The 21,761-nt window shown below is 43.9% G+C and overlaps 1 protein-coding gene across 2 annotated transcripts in view; it reads left to right on the forward strand.

The window, feature by feature from the left end:
• PAFAH1B1 (platelet activating factor acetylhydrolase 1b regulatory subunit 1) overlaps positions 1–17,811 on the forward strand; it is a 107,235-nt gene extending 89,424 nt beyond the window's left edge. Inside the window, exons 6-11 of one of the 2 annotated variants that reach the window (XM_037987485.2) lie at positions 2,727–2,895; positions 4,806–4,908; positions 5,901–6,129; positions 8,778–8,879; positions 12,330–12,486; positions 13,907–17,811. In XM_037987485.2, coding sequence (XP_037843413.1) covers positions 2,727–2,895; positions 4,806–4,908; positions 5,901–6,129; positions 8,778–8,879; positions 12,330–12,486; positions 13,907–13,980 — 834 coding nt within the window. In that variant the 3' untranslated portion in view covers positions 13,981–17,811. The remainder of the gene's footprint in view (positions 1–2,726; positions 2,896–4,805; positions 4,909–5,900; positions 6,130–8,777; positions 8,880–12,329; positions 12,487–13,906) is intronic. The other variant, XM_073004582.1, reaches the window with a different exon arrangement.
• The last annotated feature ends 3,950 nt before the right edge of the window (positions 17,812–21,761 follow it).

Here is a 21,761-nt window from a genome sequence, read left to right on the forward strand (position 1 = left end):
AGTTTGATAAAGTAGTCATTCTCATTACATTTGATACCGTCTTATGGGATATCAGTTTAACAGAGTATATGAAGCCTTTAAAAGTTTATACTTTTTGACCCACTAATTCTTTTTCCCAATTGCTGTCTGACCTAAGTATTATAAAATGAGGACAGAATTTTTTTATATTCAAAAATATTCACCATAATGTTTTCTATAATGGTGGTTTAGCCCGCAATTTTTTTTTTTTTTTTTTTTTTTTTTTGAGACGGAGTTTTACTCCTGTTGCCCAGGCCGGAGTGCATTGGTATAATCTTGGCTCACTGCATTTTCTGCTTCCCGGGTTCAAGCAATTCTCCTGCCTCAGCCTCCCGAGTAGCTGGGATTACAGGTGCCCACCCCGAAGCCCAGCTAATTTTTTGTATTTTTAGTAGAGACGGGGTTTTACCATGTTGGCCAGGATGGTCTTGACCTCCTGACCTCAGGTGATCCACTCATCTCGGCTTTCCAAAGTGCTGGAATTACAGGCATGAGCCACCACGCCCAACCAAGAATTCTTTTAAAAGTAATACTTTCTGAGTTTTTAGTGGCACAGAAAAATATTTGTGATAAGAAGCAGGAGGAGGGATGAGCACAGTGGCTCACACCTATAATCCTAGTGACTCAGAAGGCGAAGACAGGAGGTTCGATTTGAGGCCAGGAGCTCTAGACCTACCTGAGCGACATAGCGAGGCCCCGTCTCTACAAGAAAGAAAAAATTACCTGGGTGTGGTGGTGTGCACCTGTAGTCCTACTTCCTCTGGAGGCTGAGGTGGGAACAACACTGAAGCCCAGAATTCGAGGTTGCTGTGAGTTGTGATCACACCACTCCACTTCACCACGGGCCATAGAGGGAGACCCTGTCAATTACAATAAGAGAAAGAGAAGAAAGAAAATAGGGCCAGGTGCAGTGGCTTACACCTGTAATCCCAGCACTTTGGGAGACCCAGGCGGGTGGATCACGAGGTCAGGAGATCAAGACCATCCTGGCCAACATGGTGAAACCCCATCTGTACTGAAAATACAAACATAAGCCAGGTGTGGTGGTACATGCCTGTAGTCCCAGCTACTCAGGAGGCTGAGGCAGGAGAACTGCTTGAACCCGGGAGGTAGAGGTTGCAGTGAGCTGAGATTGCGCCACTGCACTCCAGCTTAGGCGACAGAGTGAAACTCCATCTCAAAAAAAAAAAAAAAAAAAAAAAAAAAGAAAGAAAATGGAAGAGTTTGAGATAAGCCTGGGCAACATACTGAGACCCCATCTCTACAAAACGTCAAAAAGTTAGCCAGGCATGGTGGTGCACACTTGTGTAGTCCCAGCTACTCGACAGACTAAGACAGGAGGATCTCTTCAGCCCAGGAGTATGAGGCTACAGTGATCTCTGATCACACCACTGCACTCCAAAATTATCTTTTTAAAATGTGACTGTTCTTTTTTTTTTTTTTGAAACAGTCTGGCTCTGTCGCCCAGGCTGGAGTGCTGTGATACAATCTCAGCTCACTGCATCCTCCGCCGCCCGGGCTCAAGTGATTCTCCCACCTTAGCCTTCCATCCCAATTAGCTGGGACCACAGTCACGCACCACCACACCCAGCTAAGTTTTGTATTTTTAGTGGAGACCAGGGTTTTACTATGTTGGCCAGGATTGTCTCCAACTCCTGACCTCAGGTGACCTGCCCACCTCAGCCTCCCAAAGTGCTGGGATTACAGGTATGAGCCACTGCACTTGGCCAAAATTTTATATATATATATATATATATATAATTATATATATTTATATATATATAATTTATATGTAAAAATATATATTTTATATATACATATATATATTTTTTTTTGAGATGGAGTCTTGCTCTGTCGCCCAGGCTATAGTGGATCTCAGCTCACTGCAACCTCTGCCTCCCAGGTTCACGGCCATTCTGCCTCAGCCTCCCGAGTAGCTGGGACTACAGGTGCCCGCCACCATGTCCGTCTAATTTTTTGTATTTTTAAGTGGAGACGGGGTTTCACCGTGTTAGCCAGGATGTTCTCGATCTCCTGACCTTGTGATCCGACCGCCTCGGCATCCCAAAGTGCTGGGATTACAGGCGTGAGCCACCACGCCCGGCCATATTTCACTTTTTAACTCAAAATGACGTATGCTTTTGTTCATTTGCTATTCGTCAACAGTTTACATCTTCTGAAATCTTTCCTTGGCTCTTCAGATGTCTGAGTTTTGCTGGTCTAGTAGGATTGAGTATTGATCCATTATTCCTCAAATACTCTACATACAAATACCTGCTATAGCCCCCTTAAGCTCCTTCCCTTCCCCTTCCCCTTTCCTTTTCTTTCCCTTTCCTTTCCATCTCTTTCTTTCTTTTCTCATATTTCTTCCCCTAAAGTTTCCTTATTTACATGTCTTTCCTGCTCTGAGACAGGAAATGGACTGTGTTTTGTGACTTTATTATACTTTATCACTATTACAGTTGGTTATGTGATAGAAACCTTGCAAATGTGGTACTAGAGATAGATTTTAGTAATTGCAACGTTCGTTTTCCCTGTAGAAAAAAGACCAGTTTGTACATGAGATACAGTATTTCTAAGTTAGTTATCTTTTGTTACTTGTTTGGTTAATTGCTCAATAAGGTACCAGACTGGCCTGCTGAGTGCAAATATGAAACAAGAAAGGAGTGATGGAGTTGGTGTTAAACAGTTTTCTGTTCACTTGACAGGTGTGGGATTATGAGACTGGAGATTTTGAACGAACTCTTAAAGGACATACAGACTCTGTACAGGACATTTCATTCGATCACAGCGGCAAGCTTCTGACTTCCTGTTCTGCAGATATGACCATTAAACTATGGGATTTTCAGGGCTTTGAATGCATCAGAACCATGCATGGTAAGGGGTAGAGGATAGTACTTAAGTAATTTCTATCATGGTACTTCAGAAAGAATATTGTTTCTAATAGTGTACGGGGTTCCTTTATTCACCTCTTAATTGTCTGTATTGGTGGAAGAGCATACGATGTAGATAGTCCAGGGATAAATCACAGTAGTTGAGAGTCGTTTCTATTACGAGGTTTTAAGTATCTCTTAGTACTTTATATAAAATGTTTGTATGAGTATTTTTTGGTAAGAAAAACTGCCAGGTCATTTATCTGTATTTGAGTTAAAAATGGTTTTGTTTGTGTTTTATTAATTTTTCGTAGTTGGGAAACTGAAGACCAGAGAGAGTAGGTATAGTGAAAACTGGAACCCAGATTATCTTGCTCACTTAAATGAAATAAGGGTACATATCCCATGCCCTCATTCATTGTTAAGTTGTTTCCTGGGTCTTGTTGTGGGAACTGTTTTCTGAGGCAGTATGTTTGTGGAACGAGAGTATATTTGCTTTAGAGACAGATACCTGGGTTCAGATTCCTACTTGTCTACTTATGGCATTAGAAAATTTAAACCTCTTTCATCAGCAAAACAGAGGTAATAATACCAGAGTCATACAGTTGTCGTGAGGATGAAATGAAGTCATAAGATAAATCATCTTGGTGTAGTACCTGCCACGTAGGAGATGCTCATTACATAGGGATTTTTGTTGTTTCTTTACACATGATGACATTTGAATGTTGGGATTTTGTATAAGGAGTGCATACAGATTATCCATGATGTTAACACATGAGTAAACTGTGTGTTTACCTAAAGGGCATACTTTGAAGATGATTGTGTTCTCCGCACCCAATTAAATGCATTGGGGAAGTTTATAATTACAGGAATTCCACACATGAACACTTTTTTTCTTTTCTTGAGATGGCCTCTTGCTTTGTCACCCAAGCTGGAGTGCAGTGGCACGATGTTGGCCCACTGCAACCTCTACCTCCCAGGTTCAGGTGATTCTCCCACTTCAGCCTCCCAAGTAGCTGGCAATACAGGTGAGCACCACCACGCCCAGCTAATTTTTGTATTTTTAGTAGAGACAGGGTTTAACCGTATTGGCCAGGCTGGTCTTGAACTCCTGACCTTGGGTGATCGCCCGCCCTTGGCCTCCCAAAAGTGCTGGGATTACAGGCGTGAACCACTATGCCTGGCCCACCATTTTAAACAGAGAACCAGTTCGCCATTTTTCTTACCCATTCGTTTTATCTTTTTTGTATTTTAGAATATCAGTCTAGAGGCTAGGCACAGTGGCTCACACCTATAATCTCAGCACTTTTGGAGGCCAAGGCAGGAGGGATTGCTTGAGGACAGGAGTTCAAGACCAGTGTGGGCAAAATATGGAGATCTTGTCTCTACAAAAAATTAAAATGTTGTGGGTGTGGTGGTGCCACACCTGTGTAGTTCCAGCTACTCAACGGCTGAGGTGGGAAGAGCTCCTGGCCCCGGGAGTTTAAGGCTACATGAGCTGTGATTGCGCCACTGCACTTTAGCCTGGGTGACAGAGCAAGTCCTTGCCTCACCAAAAAAAAAAAAGAAAGAAATTGTTTTTCCTAGCATTTATATGTAAACATTCAGACTCACTGAGGTAAGTATATGAATATATTTCAGATGTTGATAATCCTGATGCCTTACGTTTTTAAACCATTTGTACAGGTTGAAATTTAATCCTAAATGGAGTTGACTTTTTCCTTGTGGATTGTTTTTACTGATTTTTTTAACTTTATCGTGTAAATCCAGGTTTCTTATCAAATTTGTATAAAATCCAGTGTATTTAGAACTTGCTTTGACGTGGGGAGACACCATGGTGAATTGATGTCTCGCTGCTCTTGGGGGTGCCGCTTCCTAACGTGCCATAACGTACCACCGTGCTGTGTGTTTCAGGCCACGACCACAATGTCTCCTCAGTAGCCATCATGCCCAATGGAGATCATCTAGTGTCCGCTTCAAGGGATAAAACCATAAAAATGTGGGAAGTGCAAACTGGGTAAGTAAGCTTGGTTGAAAAGGCATCAGTGGCTCACACCTGTAATGCCAATGCTTTAGGAGGCTAAGGCAGGCAGATCACCTGGTCCGGAGTTGAAGACCAGCCTGACCAAATGGTGAAACCCCGTCTCCACTAAAAATACAAAAATTAGCCAGGCTTGGTGGGGCACACCTGTAATCCCAGCTACTTGGGAGGCTGAGGCAGGAGAATCACCTGAACCCGGGAGGCGGAGGTTGCAGTGAGCTGAGATCGTACCAGTGCCCTCCAGCCTGGGCAACAAGAGTGAGACTGTCTCAAACAAACAAACAAAAAAGGCATCAACTTAAAGACATATTTATAAAAAAACAAAACAAAATTGTGTTCTGGTGTTTCAGTCATTTCAGCTTCAACCCAGAATGGTCATTATGACAGTCATATTAAATATACTTTAAAACTAAGCTTGGTCTGTACCTGTCTTCCAAAAAGGAGCACAGAGACATGGTAAGGAGAGACTCCATGTCCTCGAGAGGCATTTCTGTGTAATGGCTTCTTTCCTCTGTGGTCTTCTTTTAGGTAATCTCTCTGTGGGTTTTAATGAAAATGTAAATAATCTTTGTGCTGGTATACCTCTGTTAGACTGAATTTGGTTGTGCGTAGAAGTACACTTGATTTTTGTCACACAAACTTACTAGTTTTACTCAGATTAGTAGAGCATAGCTTTTTTCCAATATGGCTAGAAATATTTTTAAGTATGTGTTTAGTTTTGAAATATTTTATTTCTTATATATATTTTATCTTCTAGATGTTGATTTTGTTAACAAGCTCCTTAATGATGCGCCTGTTAGCTTGTTGTTTCCACTTTAATTAGCCAGGATTGTACATTTATGCTGTCGACTTGCATCTCTGACTTGGTACCATTCTCTTCATCCCAGTACATAGCTATTTTTATATCACTTCTGGAAAGTGTCCCGATGATTGTCATTCACAATGTAAGTTATTATTTATATTGACAGCTACTGTGTGAAGACATTCACAGGACACAGAGAATGGGTACGTATGGTACGACCAAATCAAGATGGCACTCTGATAGCCAGCTGTTCCAATGACCAGACTGTGCGTGTGTGGGTCGTAGCAACAAAGGAATGCAAGGCTGAGCTCCGAGAGCATGAGCATGTGGTAGAATGCATTTCCTGGGCTCCAGAAAGCTCATATTCCTCCATCTCTGAAGCAACAGGATCTGAGGTACTGTATATATAAACTTGTCTTCACGGTTTTATTGCTGATATCTTAAATCCTTAGATAACTTTGCTGATTCCCAGTTTCATGGCTGTTAATGCATTTAAAAATCTGCATCCCAGAATTCTGAATCTTGAAATTCTCTACTCTTCACAGTATCTGTCAGAAAAATAGCCTTCATTAATGAACATAATAATTTTATTTATAAATTTATGGTAAAATGCAGGTCAGTATTTATTTTTTAAAATTAATCCCAGATGTGATGGTATAAATGTTTCTTTAAATGAAGACTATTTCATATGGTGGCCTCTGATGTTCTTGATCATTTAAAAGTACTAGCTGAGTCTGGAGCTTTAACACATTTCTTTGTGATTTTTTGTGCTCTTTATGATTTTGGTCTTTCTGATTAACATGTTAAAAATAAATTACCTACAAGGTACAGCGGCACATGGCTATAGTCCCAGCTACTCAGGAGGCTGAGGCAAGAGGATCACTTATGTCCAGAAGTTAAAGTTCAGCCTGGGGCAACAGAGCGAGATCCCTGTTTCTAATAACTGAATGAAAATGAATGCTCTAAAAGTTTTGTTTGTTTTTGAGACAGTCTCACTCTCTTGCGCAGGCTGGAGTATAGTAATGTGATCTCGGCTCACTGCCACCTCTTCCTCCCGGGTTCAAGCGATTCTCCTGCCTCAGCCTCCTAAGTACCTGGGACCATGGCAGGTTTTGCCATGTTGGCCAGGCTAGTCTCAAACTCCTGACCTCAAGTGATCTGCCTGCCTCAATTTCCTAAAGTTCTGGGATTACAGATGTGAACCACTGCGCCCAGCCCCACACTGATTTTGATAGAGGCATTCCTATCGTGTATTTTTAAAACTACATTTCAATAAAGAAAAGAGGCAGTTCCCTCTTAAATGAATCTTCTCTTGTGAGTTCTCTTTATTTTGGTTGGCCCATTGCATTTTCAGATTCTGTTTACTGCCCTTTGGTGGTGGTTATATGCTGTGTGTCATAAATTTGATTCTGGGCATCACACCGCCAGAGGTATGATGACTCACGCCTGTAATCCCAGCACTTTGGGAAGTCAAGGAAGGAGGATCACTTGAGCCCAGGAGTTTGAGCAACATAGCAAGACCCCTGTCTCTACAGAAAGCTTTTTGTTTTTTTTTTTTTAAACTCACCACTATACTAATGAGGAAAAAAATTTTCAATAACTCAGCCAGGTGTGGTGGTGCACTCCTGTAGTCCCAGCCACTCAGGAGACTGAGGCAGGAAGATTGCTTGATCCCAGGAGTTCAGAGCTGCAGTGAACTGTGATTGTTCCACTGCACTCCAGCCTGGGTGACAGAATGAGACCCTGTCTTGAAATAAATGAATATTCCCTAATCCAGATCAAAAAAATAAATAAATAAATTTGATTCTGGTTGGATTTGTAAAAGCTAAATTAAATAGTGATTACAGAAATGTTGAAAAGTAAATTTATGGCCGGGCGCGGTGGCTCAAGCCTGTAATCCCAGCACTTAGGGAGGCCGAGACGGGTGGATCACGAGGTCAGGAGATCGAGACCATCCTGGCTAACACGGTGAAACCCCGTCTCTACTAAAAATACAAAAAACTAGCCGGGCGAGGTGGCGGGCGCCTGTAGTCCCAGCTACTCCGGAGGCTGAGGCAGGAGAATGGCGTGAACCCGGGAGGCGGAGCTTGCAGTGAGCTGAGATCCGGCCACTGCACTCCAGCCCGGGCTACAGAGCAAGACTCCGTCTCAAAAAAAAAAAAAAAAAAAAAAAAAGAAAAGTAAATTTATGCCGGGCGCGGTGGCTCAAGCCTGTAATCCCAGCACTTTGGGAGGCCGAGACGGGCGGATCACGAGGTCAGGAGATCGAGACCATCCTGGCTAACACGGTGAAACCCCGTCTCTACTAAAAATACAAAAAACTAGCCGGGCGAGGCGGCGGGAGCCTGTAGTCCCAGCTACTCGGGAGGCTGAGACAGGAGAATGGCGGGAACCCGGGAGGCGGAGCTTGCAGTGAGCTGAGATCTGGCCACTGTACTCCAGCCTGGGCGGCAGACCGAGACTCCGTCTCAAAAAAAAAAAAAAAAAAAAAAAAAAGTAAATTTATTATCTGTTGGTTTTATGAAAACTGAGTCCTAGCCTAAACAGAGATTTTCTGTTCTTATATTATCTGGGTCCTTCCTGTATAGCCTAGGTATGGTGTTAAAGATTTGTGTATTTGAACAGATAGAAACAAATTGGGCTGGGTGCAGTGGTTTAAAAGCCTGTAATTCCAGCACTTTGGGAGGCTGAGGTGGTCCGATCACCTGAGGTTAGGAGTTCAAGACCAGCCTGCCCAACATGGCAAAACCCCATCTCTACTAAAAATACAAAAATTAGCCTGGTGTGGTGGCACACACCTGTAATCACACCTACTCAGGAGGCTGAGGCAGGAGACTCACTTGAACCCGGGAGGCGGAGGTTGCAGTAAGCCGAGATCGCACCACTGTACTCCAACCTGGGCAGTAGAGCCAGACTCTGTCTCAAAACAAACAACCAAAATGCAACAAAATTGGAAATATAGATCATTATTAAGTAGAAACCATTTAAAGTCTGTACTTAACTTCTTGTGTAGGCAACTTAATTTTTACTATGTTTTCTGTAGACTAAAAAAAGTGGTAAACCTGGGCCGTTCTTGCTGTCTGGATCCAGAGACAAGACTATTAAGATGTGGGATGTCAGTACTGGCATGTGCCTTATGACCCTCGTAAGTTTGCATAATCCTACCGTTTCTTTTGTATCTTCACTGTTGATACCTTTTTGGATTAATGCTTTGTGATATCTTATTAAATCTGAATTATACTGGGTTTTAAAATAACTTCTTTATAAGTATAGTTTTCCTTTAGCTTTTGTCGTTACAGTGATGTGAAAGTTATTTCTCTAGAATGCAGGTTCTATAAAGAATCTGTAGAGCTAGTCGGTGTTTGAGGGAGAGATGCTAAAACATTGTGTAATATCTCTTATGGAGAAGCAGCAGCATTCTTAGAGACCTGTTCACTGTTGAAGATGTTTGTTTGTCTGTTTCACTTTATTTGAATCCTTTTAACTGTTATATATCCTTGCTCACATAATCTAGTTTATTTGGCTTACTTAGGAGCATATTTCCATAGAAAGATATGTCAGTACTAGTAAGGGATTGTTGACACTGCTGTGTGCCTAAAGGAGTTCCAAAGAGATCTATGGATGTTCATTTAGTAGTAGTTTTTATAATTTGGCATCCACGTTTGTTTAGAGATTTTTTAGGTGCTAACCATACCTTGAAGTGATTGTCTCTCTGTAGGATATGACAGACACATGTAGAAGCATCTTCAAGAATTGATTAGAAAATGAAACTTTCCTTTAGTAGTATTCTGAGCTGAGTTCAGCTATACCATGTTGCTGTTAAGAAAAGATGATATGTAATTAAAATAAAGCTGGCCAGGTGCAGTGGCTCACGCCTGCAATCCCAGCACTTTTGGAGGCTGAGGCAGGTGGATCACCTGAGGTCAGGAGTTCAGGGCCAGCCTGGCCAACGTTGTGAAACCCCGTCTCTACTAAAATTACAAAAATTAGTCGGGCGTAGCTGGGTGCAGTGGCTCATGCCTGTAATTCCAGCACTTTGGGAGGCCGAGATGGGCGGATCACCTGAGGTCAGGAGTTCAAGACCAGCCTGACCAACATGGAGGAACCCCGTCTCTCCTAAAAATACAAAATTAGCTGGGCTTGGTGGCGCATGCCTTCAATCCCAGCTACTCGGGAAGGCTGAGGAAAGCGAATCACTTTAACCTAGGAGGCAGAGGTTGCGGTGAGCCAAGATCAGGCCATTGTACTCCAGCCTGGGCAATAAGAGCAAAATTCTGTCTCAAAAAAAGAAGAAAAAAAGCCAGGCATGGTGGTGCATGTCTGTAATCCCAGCTACTCGGGAGACTGAGGCATGAGAATTGTCTGCACCTGGGAGATGGAGGTTGCGGTGAGCTGAGATCGCACCATGGCACTCTAGCCTGGGCAATAAAGTGAGACTCTGTCTTAAAAAAGAAAGAAAAATATACTCTTGGCCAGACACAGTGACTCACGCCTATAATCCCAGGACTTTGGGAGGCAAAGGCAGGAGGAGCCCAGGAGTTTGAAGACCAACTTGGGCACCGTAAGGAGGCCCTGTCTGTACCAAAATAAAAATTTTAAAATTAGTTATGCATGATGGCGCATGCCTATAGTCCTAGCTACTTGGGAGGCTAAAGCAGGAGGATTACTTGAACCCAGGAATTTGAGGCTTTAGTGAGCTGTGATCATGCCACTGTACTCCAGCCGGGGCAGCAGAGAGAGTTGCTGTCTCTTTTTAAAACAAAACAAAACAAAACTGTGCAATGCTGTGCTATAACCGCACTATCCAGCCTGGTAACTGCTAGCCACGTGCAGCGGTTATACTCTTGAAATGTGGCTGGTGAGACTGAAGAACCGAATTGTTGGTTGTATGTAATCTTAACTATTATATATTAAAGTAGGCATACATGGGCCGGGCGCGGTGGCTCAAACCTGTAATCCTAGCACTTTGGGAGGCCGAGACGGGCGGATCACGAGGTCAGGAGATCGAGACCATCCTGGCTAACACGGTGAAAGCCTGTCTCTACTAAAAAATACAAAAAACTAGCCGGGCGAGGTGGCGGGCGCCTGTAGTCCCAGCTACTCGGGAGGCTGAGGCAGGAGAATGGCGTGAACCTGGGAGGCGGAGCTTGCAGTGAGCTGAGATCTGGCCACTGCACTCCAGCCTGGGCGACAGAGCGAGACTCCTTCTCAAAAAAAAAAAAAAAAAAAAAAGGCGTACATGGACAGTAGCTACCATGTTCAACTGTGCAGTTCTAAGCCTTTTTCTTAATGTGTAGATGAATGTGCTGTTTTTTATAAAAATGGTATCATACTCCTTAATGTAGCTTTGTAGCAAACCTTTAATTTAGAAAGTATGTGATCCTTGCTCGTGTTGTTAGATGCTCTTCTTGTACATTGATCTACAGACAGTGCTTTGCAAACATCTTTGTTAACTAAATCTCTGGGCATGTGCTTAAAGATAAATTGCAAGAACGGAACTGCTGCGACAGGGGAAATATGGATGGATGGATGGATGGATGATTAGATGGATGATTGGATGGATGATTGGATGGATGGATGCATGGATGGATGGATTGATGCATGGATGGATGGATGCATGGATGGATGGATGATTAGATGGATGGATGGATGGACGCATGCATGCATGGATGGATGGATGATTAGATGGATGGATGGATGAATGATTGGATGGATGGATGGATGATTGGATGGATGCATGGATGGATGGATACATGGATGGATGGATGATTAGATGGATGGATGGACGCATGCATGCATGGATGGATGGATGATTAGATGGATGGATGGATGGATGGATGGATGGATGGATGAGTGATTGGATGGATGGATGGATGGATGGATACATGGATGGATGATTAGATGGATGGATGATTGGATGGATGGATGGATGGATAGATGGATGAATGATTGGATGGATGGATGGATACATGGATGGATGGATACATGGATGGATGATTAGATGGATGGATGATTACATGGATGGATATACATGGATGATTGATTGGATGGTTGGATGGATGGATGGATGGATGGATGGATGATTGGACGGATGGATGGATATATAGTGAATGCCTGTATATCCTTCACCTAGTTAACATTTGTTTGTTTTCCTTCATGTATGTGTGTATATTTTGCTGAAATCATTTGAGAGTTCCTTGGAGACATCGTATACTTTACCCCCAAGTATTTTAGCATGAACCACCTAGGAACAAGGATAGTATATAAATAACCACAATAAAATTAATCACACTCAAGAAATTTACCATTGATAGACTACATACTCAGATTTGTTCTTGTTATTTCCATAATGCCCTGCGTGACTTCTCTTTAACCCTCATCCAGGACCCAGTCAAGGATCATATATTATATTTGCTGGTCATGTCTTACGAGTTTTCAGTTTCCTTTAATCTAGAATTCCCTAGACTTTTATTTTCTTTTGGTCCTTTGGTGTCTTTTGATGTTTTTGGTATGTATAGTTTTATCGTATTATTAAATAGATGCTATTTAAACATTTTGTCCTTTCACTAAGTCAAGTAACTTTTTTGTTTTTAAGGTGGGTCATGATAACTGGGTACGTGGAGTTCTGTTCCATTCTGGGGGGAAGTTTATTTTGAGTTGTGCTGATGACAAGACCCTGCGCGTGTGGGATTACAAGAACAAGCGATGCATGAAGACCCTCAATGCGCATGAACACTTTGTTACCTCCTTGGGTATGTATGCCTCGTGACGTCTCTGACATTAGATTTTGGAGTGCCAGACGTAACAGTGTTTTACATGATCATGTGAACTTTGCCAGGTAAGAAGTGACCATGTGCTTTCAGAGCAGAATAGAGAAGACAGATGAAAATTTTGTGGATTCCTCCCTTTTGTTTTAAATTCTCCTTTCCTTAACTCTTTGTATCGTTAGCCTTATAATAAAAACATTACTTTCTGCACTGCACAACATTGGTTTTGGAAACCAGAGTTTGTGAAGAGGATACTTAACACTCTGATGGGTAATTTTTCTCCCCTATTAGTTTGTTTCTCAAACAAAATCTTCCTCAACCTTTCCCTCTGGCAGGTGTGTACTATCAGGTACTAGAAACTCAGAAAATTGTATTTGATTTTAGTAAACATCCTCACTGTCATTTGGACTTGCATCTGGAATTTAAGATAGTGAATACAGTCAAGTCTAATAAATACACTGAAGTATAATGGACCAAAGCCTCGGTAAGGTGGAGCTAATGCCTGCCCCACAGGATTGTTTCAAGGATTAGACACGAATATGGAGCATTTGTGCTATGCCTGGAACTTAGTGTTCAGTAAATAGATATGGTGAGACTCTTTGTTGTTAGATTTGAGCCCTGCTATGCCTTTAGTCCCAGCTACTCAGGAGGCTGAGGCTGGAGGATTGCTTGAGCCCAGGAGTTCTGGGTTACAGTGTGCTGTGCTGATCGGATGTCTGCACTAAGTGCAGCATCAATATGGTGACCTCCTGGGAACAGGAGACTCCCAGGTTGCCTAAGGAGGGGTGATCTGGCCCAGGGCATAAACAGAGCAGGTCAAAACTCCCCTGCTGATCAGTAGTGGGATTATACCTTTGAATAGACATTGCAGTCCAGCCTGGGCAACACAGTGAGACCCTGCCTCTAAAAAAAGAAAAAAAGAAAAAAAAAGATTCGAGCACCATTTGGGATGGGCCAAACAGGAACAGGCGTGTTTGTAGAGATGTTAATACAGGTTTTGATCATTGAGTCTCAGCTTCCCTAACTAAATTGGCAAACTAGATACCTTCTTGGAGTGTGTGTATATTGGAGAAACCTGAAAACTCCTGGTATTTGGGCTTTCTTATTTTGTGGCTCATTAAAAATTGTGTCTGGCTCAGAGTGATGGAGGGTTGGGGACCGGGCAGGGTCTTGCTCTGTCACCCAGGCTGGAGTGCAGTGGTGCAGTCATGGCTCGCTGCAGCCTCGACTTCCCAGCTCAGACAGTTCTGCTTCAGTCTCCCGAGTAGCTGGGACTACAGGCACACACTACCATGCCCGGCTAATTTTTTTTTTTAATTTTGTATTTTGTAGAGAGGGAGGTCTCACTTTGTTTGTTGCCCAGGCTTACTGTGGTTTTTAAATAAACCGTTTCTTTTTCTTTCAGATTTCCACAAGACGGCACCCTATGTCGTCACTGGCAGCGTAGATCAAACAGTAAAAGTGTGGGAGTGCCGTTGATTGCGTCTCCTTCGGCCCCTCCTCCCTCTTTTCCTCTGGATGCACTCTGATGATACCATGGTTACCCCCATTGAGCTCTGTTTAAATAAATATTGTCCTTTCATGTAAATTATTCTGGATGTAGATTGAGCTTATTAAATGTTACACACAAAGTATTCATGCATGGTGAATCCAAATTGTATACTGTAAATTTACATACGTTGTCTAGAAGTACCATAGGGGTTTAAAAACCTGGGCTGGCATTGGTCACACCAGGCCTAAGAAGGCAGAAGTTGAATCATTTGAACTAGGGCACTAAACTGAATAGTTGACAGTGTCATTTTATGTTGGGTTATTAATTCCTGTTTTTCTTTCTGCTATCTGTTGGTGCCTGACTTGATGGCCTCATTTGGGGAAAAGTGGTGGTTATTAGGGCTTTTTCTGAAATGTGTATCTATGTAACATCACTTAAGTGTGCTTAATAAATCTTTAAGGATTTTAGATAATAAGGCAACAATTCAGAATCTTCTGAACCATCTATGTAATGAATGGGGATTACACATTGGATTTTTCTCATGACACATTTGCCAAATCAGTAGGATATATTTGTTTTGGCAGCCTATCAAGCAAAGGCTAGTGGTATATTTATGTAAGAAAATGACTGTAAATCTCAAGAAAAATCTCAGCAGCTAATTGCAACTCATTTATTTCATTTTGGTCTTAATGCTTTGTAAACAGGTCAAAAAATCCTATCATACTCTTAAGCTTCTATTTGACACACTAGACATACTTCTAGTTGTATTCTCCATACTATTAGACTGTAGTGATGTGACTTCCAAGTAGAATGTAATCTTCCCATTGAGTGTGTCATGGTACAAATCACTATTTGTTTTTGGTGTTTTTTAGGGATGTGCAATGTGCATTACATAATGACAGAAGTACTGAGAAGGTTCTGTGTGCCCATTTGAAAGGAGAGGGAGGAATACAGCAGTTGGTTTTTCAACATGAATCTGATAATTGATTTAAACTGTGTTTCACTTACAGGTTTTAAAAAATGACAGGGTTTAATAGAGCGTGCATAAAAATGTACTGTTTTCACCTTTTGTTTATATGTAAATGTTTGTAAGTATATGGGCCTATCTGTAAGTGGATAAGTCTATATGTGTGTATCATACACATCAACCTCCACGTCCTTAGTCCTGGGTTTTTGAAAAGTGCTAAAACGGACAAGTAGAATAAATCTTGCTGTGGAATGCCATGCTGGAGAACAAGCCCTTTTTGATCTTAATGCTTCTGAAAACTAGGTCTGACTCTGGGGATTTTTTTCCAGCCGAAGGAAAATCACTTCCGTTATTTCCCCCTCTAATTTAGCTGCTTGACATTTTACACAGCCCAGATATATTGTATATTTTGACCCAAAGTTACAAGTAGGTGTAAGAGAGTTTTTACCCATGACTTTTGGAGCACTGTTCCATTGTCAGTTCTTAATAAAGAATTCCATTGCTTAGCTAACCAACAGGTTTTTTTTTTTTTCCCAAGGAAGTTATTTGAAAAGTTAACAGAACAATGAGATAACAGTGACAGTTTAACAGAGAGAAAATTCTGAATTGCATTTTATTCATTTGTGTACTATGTGATTTTTTTAAATGTCCCCTTTAGTATTTAATGGAAATTTGGTTCCTGCAAAAGACGAAGGGTGAGAGTTAACGTCCTGTAGATACACACAGAGACTAGGCCGTCTATTAACTAGAAGCAACTTTATGTCTAGCTTGTGTCTTTTTGTTTGTTTGTTTGCTTGTTTGTTTTTAGATTCCTGAGAGATGTCTCTGGAAGGGAAAGTTTTGAGAACTAATGGCTATTTTTGAGGACAAAAATTACATCTTAATTAAGCTAATTCCTTAAATACATACAAGTAGGTGAATTTTCAGGACAATATTGCCTCACAACCCTGCTTACATTGAAAAGTCTTTCTCCCTTAGCTCTTCTGACTGGATTTTTCTACAAAAACTATGGAAAATATCTTTGTTCTTGTTTGCTGCTATTTTCTGTCCTATTTTGAGAAATATAAATACATAGAAATGGTGCATCTTAACATTTGTTTGTACATGTATAAATGTCTTGTATTTTAATTCATTTTTAGCATGAATTGTTTAAGGGTAAGCCACAACATCTAGAAATCACTCATAGATAATTGAACAATAAAGGAGAATGGTACCGATGCAGGAGGAAGCAAGCGTGTCTTCCCCTGCGGCACACAGTGACTTGCGTTGAGAAGGAGGAGGAAACGATTACTCTAAACAAAGTTATCCTTACTTGGGAGATTGCCACAGCCTGCTGCTGAGTTCAGTTACCAGACATCCTCCATGTGAGAAGCAGCGAACATTGAATCTCAGGGATGGCCCACAACTGGGTCCACATGTAACGAGCCCTGTTTAATAACGAAGGGGTTGGGGAGAGCAGTCCGTCTACAACCTGGAATCAGATTTGCAAAGGTTTCCTGCACTGCTGTCTGACACTGTCCTGTTGATGCCCTTTCTGACTGTGTTCTCTGTTTTCTCTGTCTGCTGTCTAACCCTGTGCCTTGCCTGGGATAAGGACAATGATGAGGTTACTGGTTTGGATTGTAAGTAGAGGACTTTCATTAATTGGTTTAGAGGTTCACTGCTGCTTTGTCACTTTCTCAATCAAATTGGCCACTTATTTAAGAAATAAAAAGCTGGTAGAATTGCATCCTCAGATGATTATTGACTGTGTGTGTGTGTGTGTGTGAAAACAGACATTCCAGTGCCACCCAAGTATCTCTAACGTGCCCAAGAAATCCTAGCTGTGCTCTGGAGAGTGCAAGCCATGGAAACTGTTCAGACACTGCGCGTGGAGCCTAGTTGCCTGTTGTCACAGCAGCTTGCGCTTTAGGAGACTAAGACCATCCTGGTTCGTCTGTGTGTGGTGTGACCAGTGGTGTGCCCAGAGCACTCCTCTCAAAATCACTAGTGTTAGCAAGTCGTCCCAGGCTGGGGAGCACTCGCTGTAGTCTTTGGAAAGCTTTGGCTTTAGATTTACCAAGCCCCGTCTCCCCACTGCCGGTGCCCTGCTCTCCCGTCCGCCTCTTTCTGTTTCTGTGTGAACTTCCCAGTAATATCACTCGTTAAATAGATTTTCTTTAAATTTATTTAAAGAACAACTATTTAAAAGTAAAGGATATTTTGTTGACATTGGTGGCTTGATCGTCCTTAAGCAACTGAAGTTAAAATTGTTGAAGGAAAAGGCACTTAAACTGGTTACTCTTTCTTGTCCAGCTGTATAGAAGTCCAGTGTGTTCATTAATCTAGCTGACACAAAGAATCTCCTGGTAGAGAAGCGACATGTACAAAACTGGTGGAAAAAGGTTTTGGATTTTTTTCCAGTGGGGTGGGCGGGGGGCAAGCTGGATTTACAGGTCACGGCTGGACTGAATGGGCCTTTTTATCTTCCCACCGTATCATGGAAGTAGCTGCTTGCTTGTACTGCCTATCCTTCAGGCATCCCTAAAGCTCACTCTGAAGATGTTAGAGACAAACACAGACTCCTCGAGTCAAAGTCGATCCTGACACTGACATGAAGGCAAGCCTTGATTTCATATGAACATTGCAGAGGTGGTGATTGAGAAAACAGTTCCCCAGATTGTAAGAGTTCACTGAAGATATTGACACAATTAAAAAAAAATCAGTAAAGGAATGTATATAATATTGCTCTCGTGTTTTACAGTAAGATTTGTTGCTCTCAGACTGTGTAAAACAAAATTTATTCATGTTTTCTGCATATTAAAAAATCTTATTGTACCAATTGGTAAACTATTAAATGCCTATAAAACTAGATGTGATTTTTTTTTTTGGGGGGGTCTTCCTTTGCACAGGTGAAATCCTGACGGAAAGTGGGGCTGTATGTAGCACCAGTCGCAAAGAGTGACACGAATTGGTGTGAGGGCAGTAGGGCCTGATGAGCTGCTTTTCTTGAGGGCAGCACCCGGACTGGCTTTGCTGTCCCCTTTCCCCCAGGTGGAGGAGGGAGTGCCGTAGCGTGGGCCCTTACCATGGCCGGCGTCTGCGGCACAGGCCAGCTCTCCCCCACCCTCCCAGCAGCCCATTCTGACGATGGCTATTGCTGTGGCCAGAGTCAAACCCAGGATGACCGGTTACAGGCCCAAGACTAGACTCTTGGGGTCAGAGTCTAGAGATAAGGGACCCTGCTGGGCGCGGTGGCTCACGCCTGTAATCCCAGCCTTTAGGGAGGCAGAGACGGGAGGATAGCTTGAGCCCAGGAGTTCAGTACCTCTGGGCAATGTAGCGAGACCCCGTTCTCCACAAAAGTGAGGGGAAAAAAAGAGATGGGGCCCTACCCTCTTTGTTCTGTGAGTGAACCTCTTGCTCAGTGGCCTTGGATTCATGAAGGTAAATCCTTAATACTGTTTTCAATTTTGGTTGCAACGTACCAAAATAAGAATGTTCATCTTTGTCCCAGAAACCCCAGGTCTGTACTTTACACGGGGCTGTATCTTGTATTCGGGGCACCTACAAAGGACAGATTGGTGATGTGCTGGTTCCTTTCTTACAGCCCAGCTGTTTTCCTGTCTCCTGTTGGGAGTAGTAGCCTCCCCCAAAATAGGAGCTTGGCCCAGAGCAAAAAAGAAATGGGCTGGGTGCAGTGGCACACCTGTAATCCCAGCACTTTGGGAGGCCGAGGCGGGCAGACTGCCTGAGCTCAGGAGTTTGACACCAGCCTGGGCAATACGATGAAACCCCGTCTCTACTAAAAATACAAAAAATTAGCCAGGTGTGGTTGGGAGACTGAGGCAGGAGAATCGCTTGAACCTGGGAGGTGGAGGTTGCAGTGAGCCGGGATTGCACCATTGCACTCCAGCCTGGGCAATAGAGCAAGATTCCGGCTCAAAAAAGCAAGAAAAAAAGAAATGGGCCTGAAGTTAGTTCACTGCACTTTTGCAGCTTTTCCATCTCCTTGCAAGACTCTTCCAGGCTGAGATCCAGATGACAGGGCTCCGGGGCAGCATTAGTATCACTATCCAGAAATGCTATTAGCTATTCAAAACCTGGCAAGTAACTCACTGGCATGTAACAGCCTCAAACCTCCTTCCAGGAGTCATGACTGTGATGGCCTTTGATGCAGGGGGAGGGTAGCTGGCTGTGGCAGCTCTGTCTGTCCCTGCCTAGCCTGGCAAAACCTGACTTGTGTGCAGACAGTTCTTAACTGCTGACATACCAGAAGCTCTAGGACAGGGATCCTCAAAGTGTATTCCTTGGTTCAGCAGCAGCAGCAGCAGCTGGGAGCTGGTTAGAGACGCCGGTCATAGGCCCCACCTCAGACCCCCTGAATCGAAACGGTGCAGCCTGCTTGCTTTATTTATAATCTACTTTAACAAGCCTTTCCAGTGAATCTGAGGCAGGCTCAGTTTTGAGAACCACTGAGCTAAATGATTCAGCTTCTCACCAAAGAAACTTGGGCACATCACTGGTCCCTTGGCCCCGCAGCTCAGGTTTGGATCCTGATCTTTCCTCTTTCATCCTTTGTTTACTTTTTGAGACGGAGTGTCACTCTGTCGCCCAGGCTGGAGTGCAGTGGGGTGATCTAGGCTTACGGCAAGGCAACCTCTGCCTCCCGGGTTCAAGCAATGCTCCTGCCTCAGCCTCCCGAGTAGCTGGGATTACAGGCACGCACCACTGTGCCCAGCTAATTTTTGTATTTTTAGTAGAGACAGGGTTTCACTATGTTGGCCAGGCTGGTCTTGAACTCCTGACCTCGTGATCTGCCCGCCTGGGCCTCCCAAAGTGCTGGGATTACATGTGTGAGCCACCGCGCCCGGCCTATCCTCACTTTGAACATGTGGGGTTTGTTCCTTTGTGACAATTTCCTATGATCTTCGTTCCCACTTGGTCACCTGACCTTGAGACTGTCTCAAAAATAAAATAATGGCTTACTCTCACAAATGAGGGCATTTCACCTGCCATTCGAGGATGGCTGCACCCGTACTCTGGGCAGGGCGGGGGGTGGGGGAGCCTGATTGATTTGGTAGTTTAGACCTTAGAGGTAGGGGAGAGGAAAATTTGGGCCACATCAGGATACCTTGCTTTCCAGCTGTAGGATATATAGGAATTTCCCCAATTAAATCTGTGTGTGTGTGTGTGTGTGAGAGAGACAGTCTCACTCTTGTTGCCCAGGCTGGAGTTGGAGTGTAGTGGCGCGATCTTGGCTCGCTGCAACCTCTGCCTCCCGGGCTTCAAGCGATTCTCCTGCCTCAGCCTCCTGAGTAGCTGGGATTACAAGCACACGCCATCACGCCCGGCTAATTTTTGTAATTTTAGTAGAGATGGGGTTTCGGCATGTTGGCCAGGCTGGTTTCGAACTCCTGGCCTCAAATGAACTGCCAGCCTCGGCTTCACAAAGTGCTGGGAATACAGGCATGAGCCACCGCGCCCGGCCCAGGACCCCACTTTTTAAAAAATTGAAACCTGTCACCTAAAAGAAGGGAAGGCAAAAGAATAGATTTCACACCTAGAGCCTCCACTTGCTTTATGGAAACAGCCCCTTGTGATCTGGGTCGTGAAAAGATGTCTGAGGGCACTAATACGCGTAACGGATCAGCCAGGAAACACGGGCCTCTCAGGTGACGCGGAGGTACAATGGTAATCACACCTGATCCATTCGCACCTTCACAGGAGGCCCCATTTTGAGAGGTGCGTGAACCTGTGGTTCACGTTCCCCCAACACTCAGGAGAGGGGAAAGCACGTGTAGGACACGCTGGTGAGACAGCAAAGGAGCTGCTGCTGGGGCTGGGGCTGCTGGGAAGTACGAGCGGCTTCTGTAGCAGGCCACTTGCTGGTGGCTGTCCCCGGCTGTCACCTAAAACCTCCAGGTCAGAAGCACCTTTTCTCCAGTTGGCTCAGGAAAACTAACAGACTCAGGGTTGGAATATTTTTCTTTTCAGAATTTCCGAGACATACAGATCTCTCCAAGCATCCCAAAAGGCGTTTGTTCCTGGTGGGGCCGAGGGCCTGTTCTTGGAGACAGACGGCGAGCCGAGGCCAGCAGCTGCCCTGAGTGCTCAACTTCCCCTCTAGAGACAGGCTTTGCCAGGCGCGGTGGCTCACACCTGTAATCCCAGCACTTTGGGAGGCTGAAGCGGGTGGATCACGAGGTCAGGAGTTCAAGACCAGCCTGGCCAAGATGGAGAAACCCTTCTCTGCTAACAATACAAAAATTAGCCGGGTGTGGTGGTGCATACCTGTAGTCCCAGCTATTCGGGAGGCTGAGGCAGGAGAATCATTTGAACCCAGGGGTGGAGGTTGCAGTGAGCTGAGATTGTGCCACTGCACTCCAGCCTGGGCGACAGAGTGAGACTGTCTCAATAAATTAAATAAATAGAGACAGGCTTTGCCCCTCAAGTCCGCCTGAGTCTCGGCTCTCTAAATCCTACTCAAGGGTGGCAACTTGAGGCCCTCCTCCCCAGTGTCTCACCTCTGTGGAGTGCTACCCAACCTCCTTCCCACCGCGAATGAAGCGACGTGGGCAGGTGGCCAGCCGGGGGGGTGTTCATGACCTCACGGGTCCAGCATGCACAGGGCCTGGCCCCACAGCCTAGCACCCCTCCCCACCTGGCCTTCACTGCAGTTTCTTCTATGCCCTATGACAGGTGACATTCGCCTGCACGACACTCCAGCGAGCCTGGTGACTGGCAGCTTGGTGAACTCCAGCTGAGTGCCTGTGATTCCACCCCCTTACCTCCCGCTCCAGTGACAATGTAAGCATGACC

The sequence above is a fragment of the Chlorocebus sabaeus genome, chromosome 16 (genome assembly GCF_047675955.1).
Source record: "Chlorocebus sabaeus isolate Y175 chromosome 16, mChlSab1.0.hap1, whole genome shotgun sequence".
Classification (NCBI taxonomy): domain Eukaryota; kingdom Metazoa; phylum Chordata; class Mammalia; order Primates; family Cercopithecidae; genus Chlorocebus; species Chlorocebus sabaeus.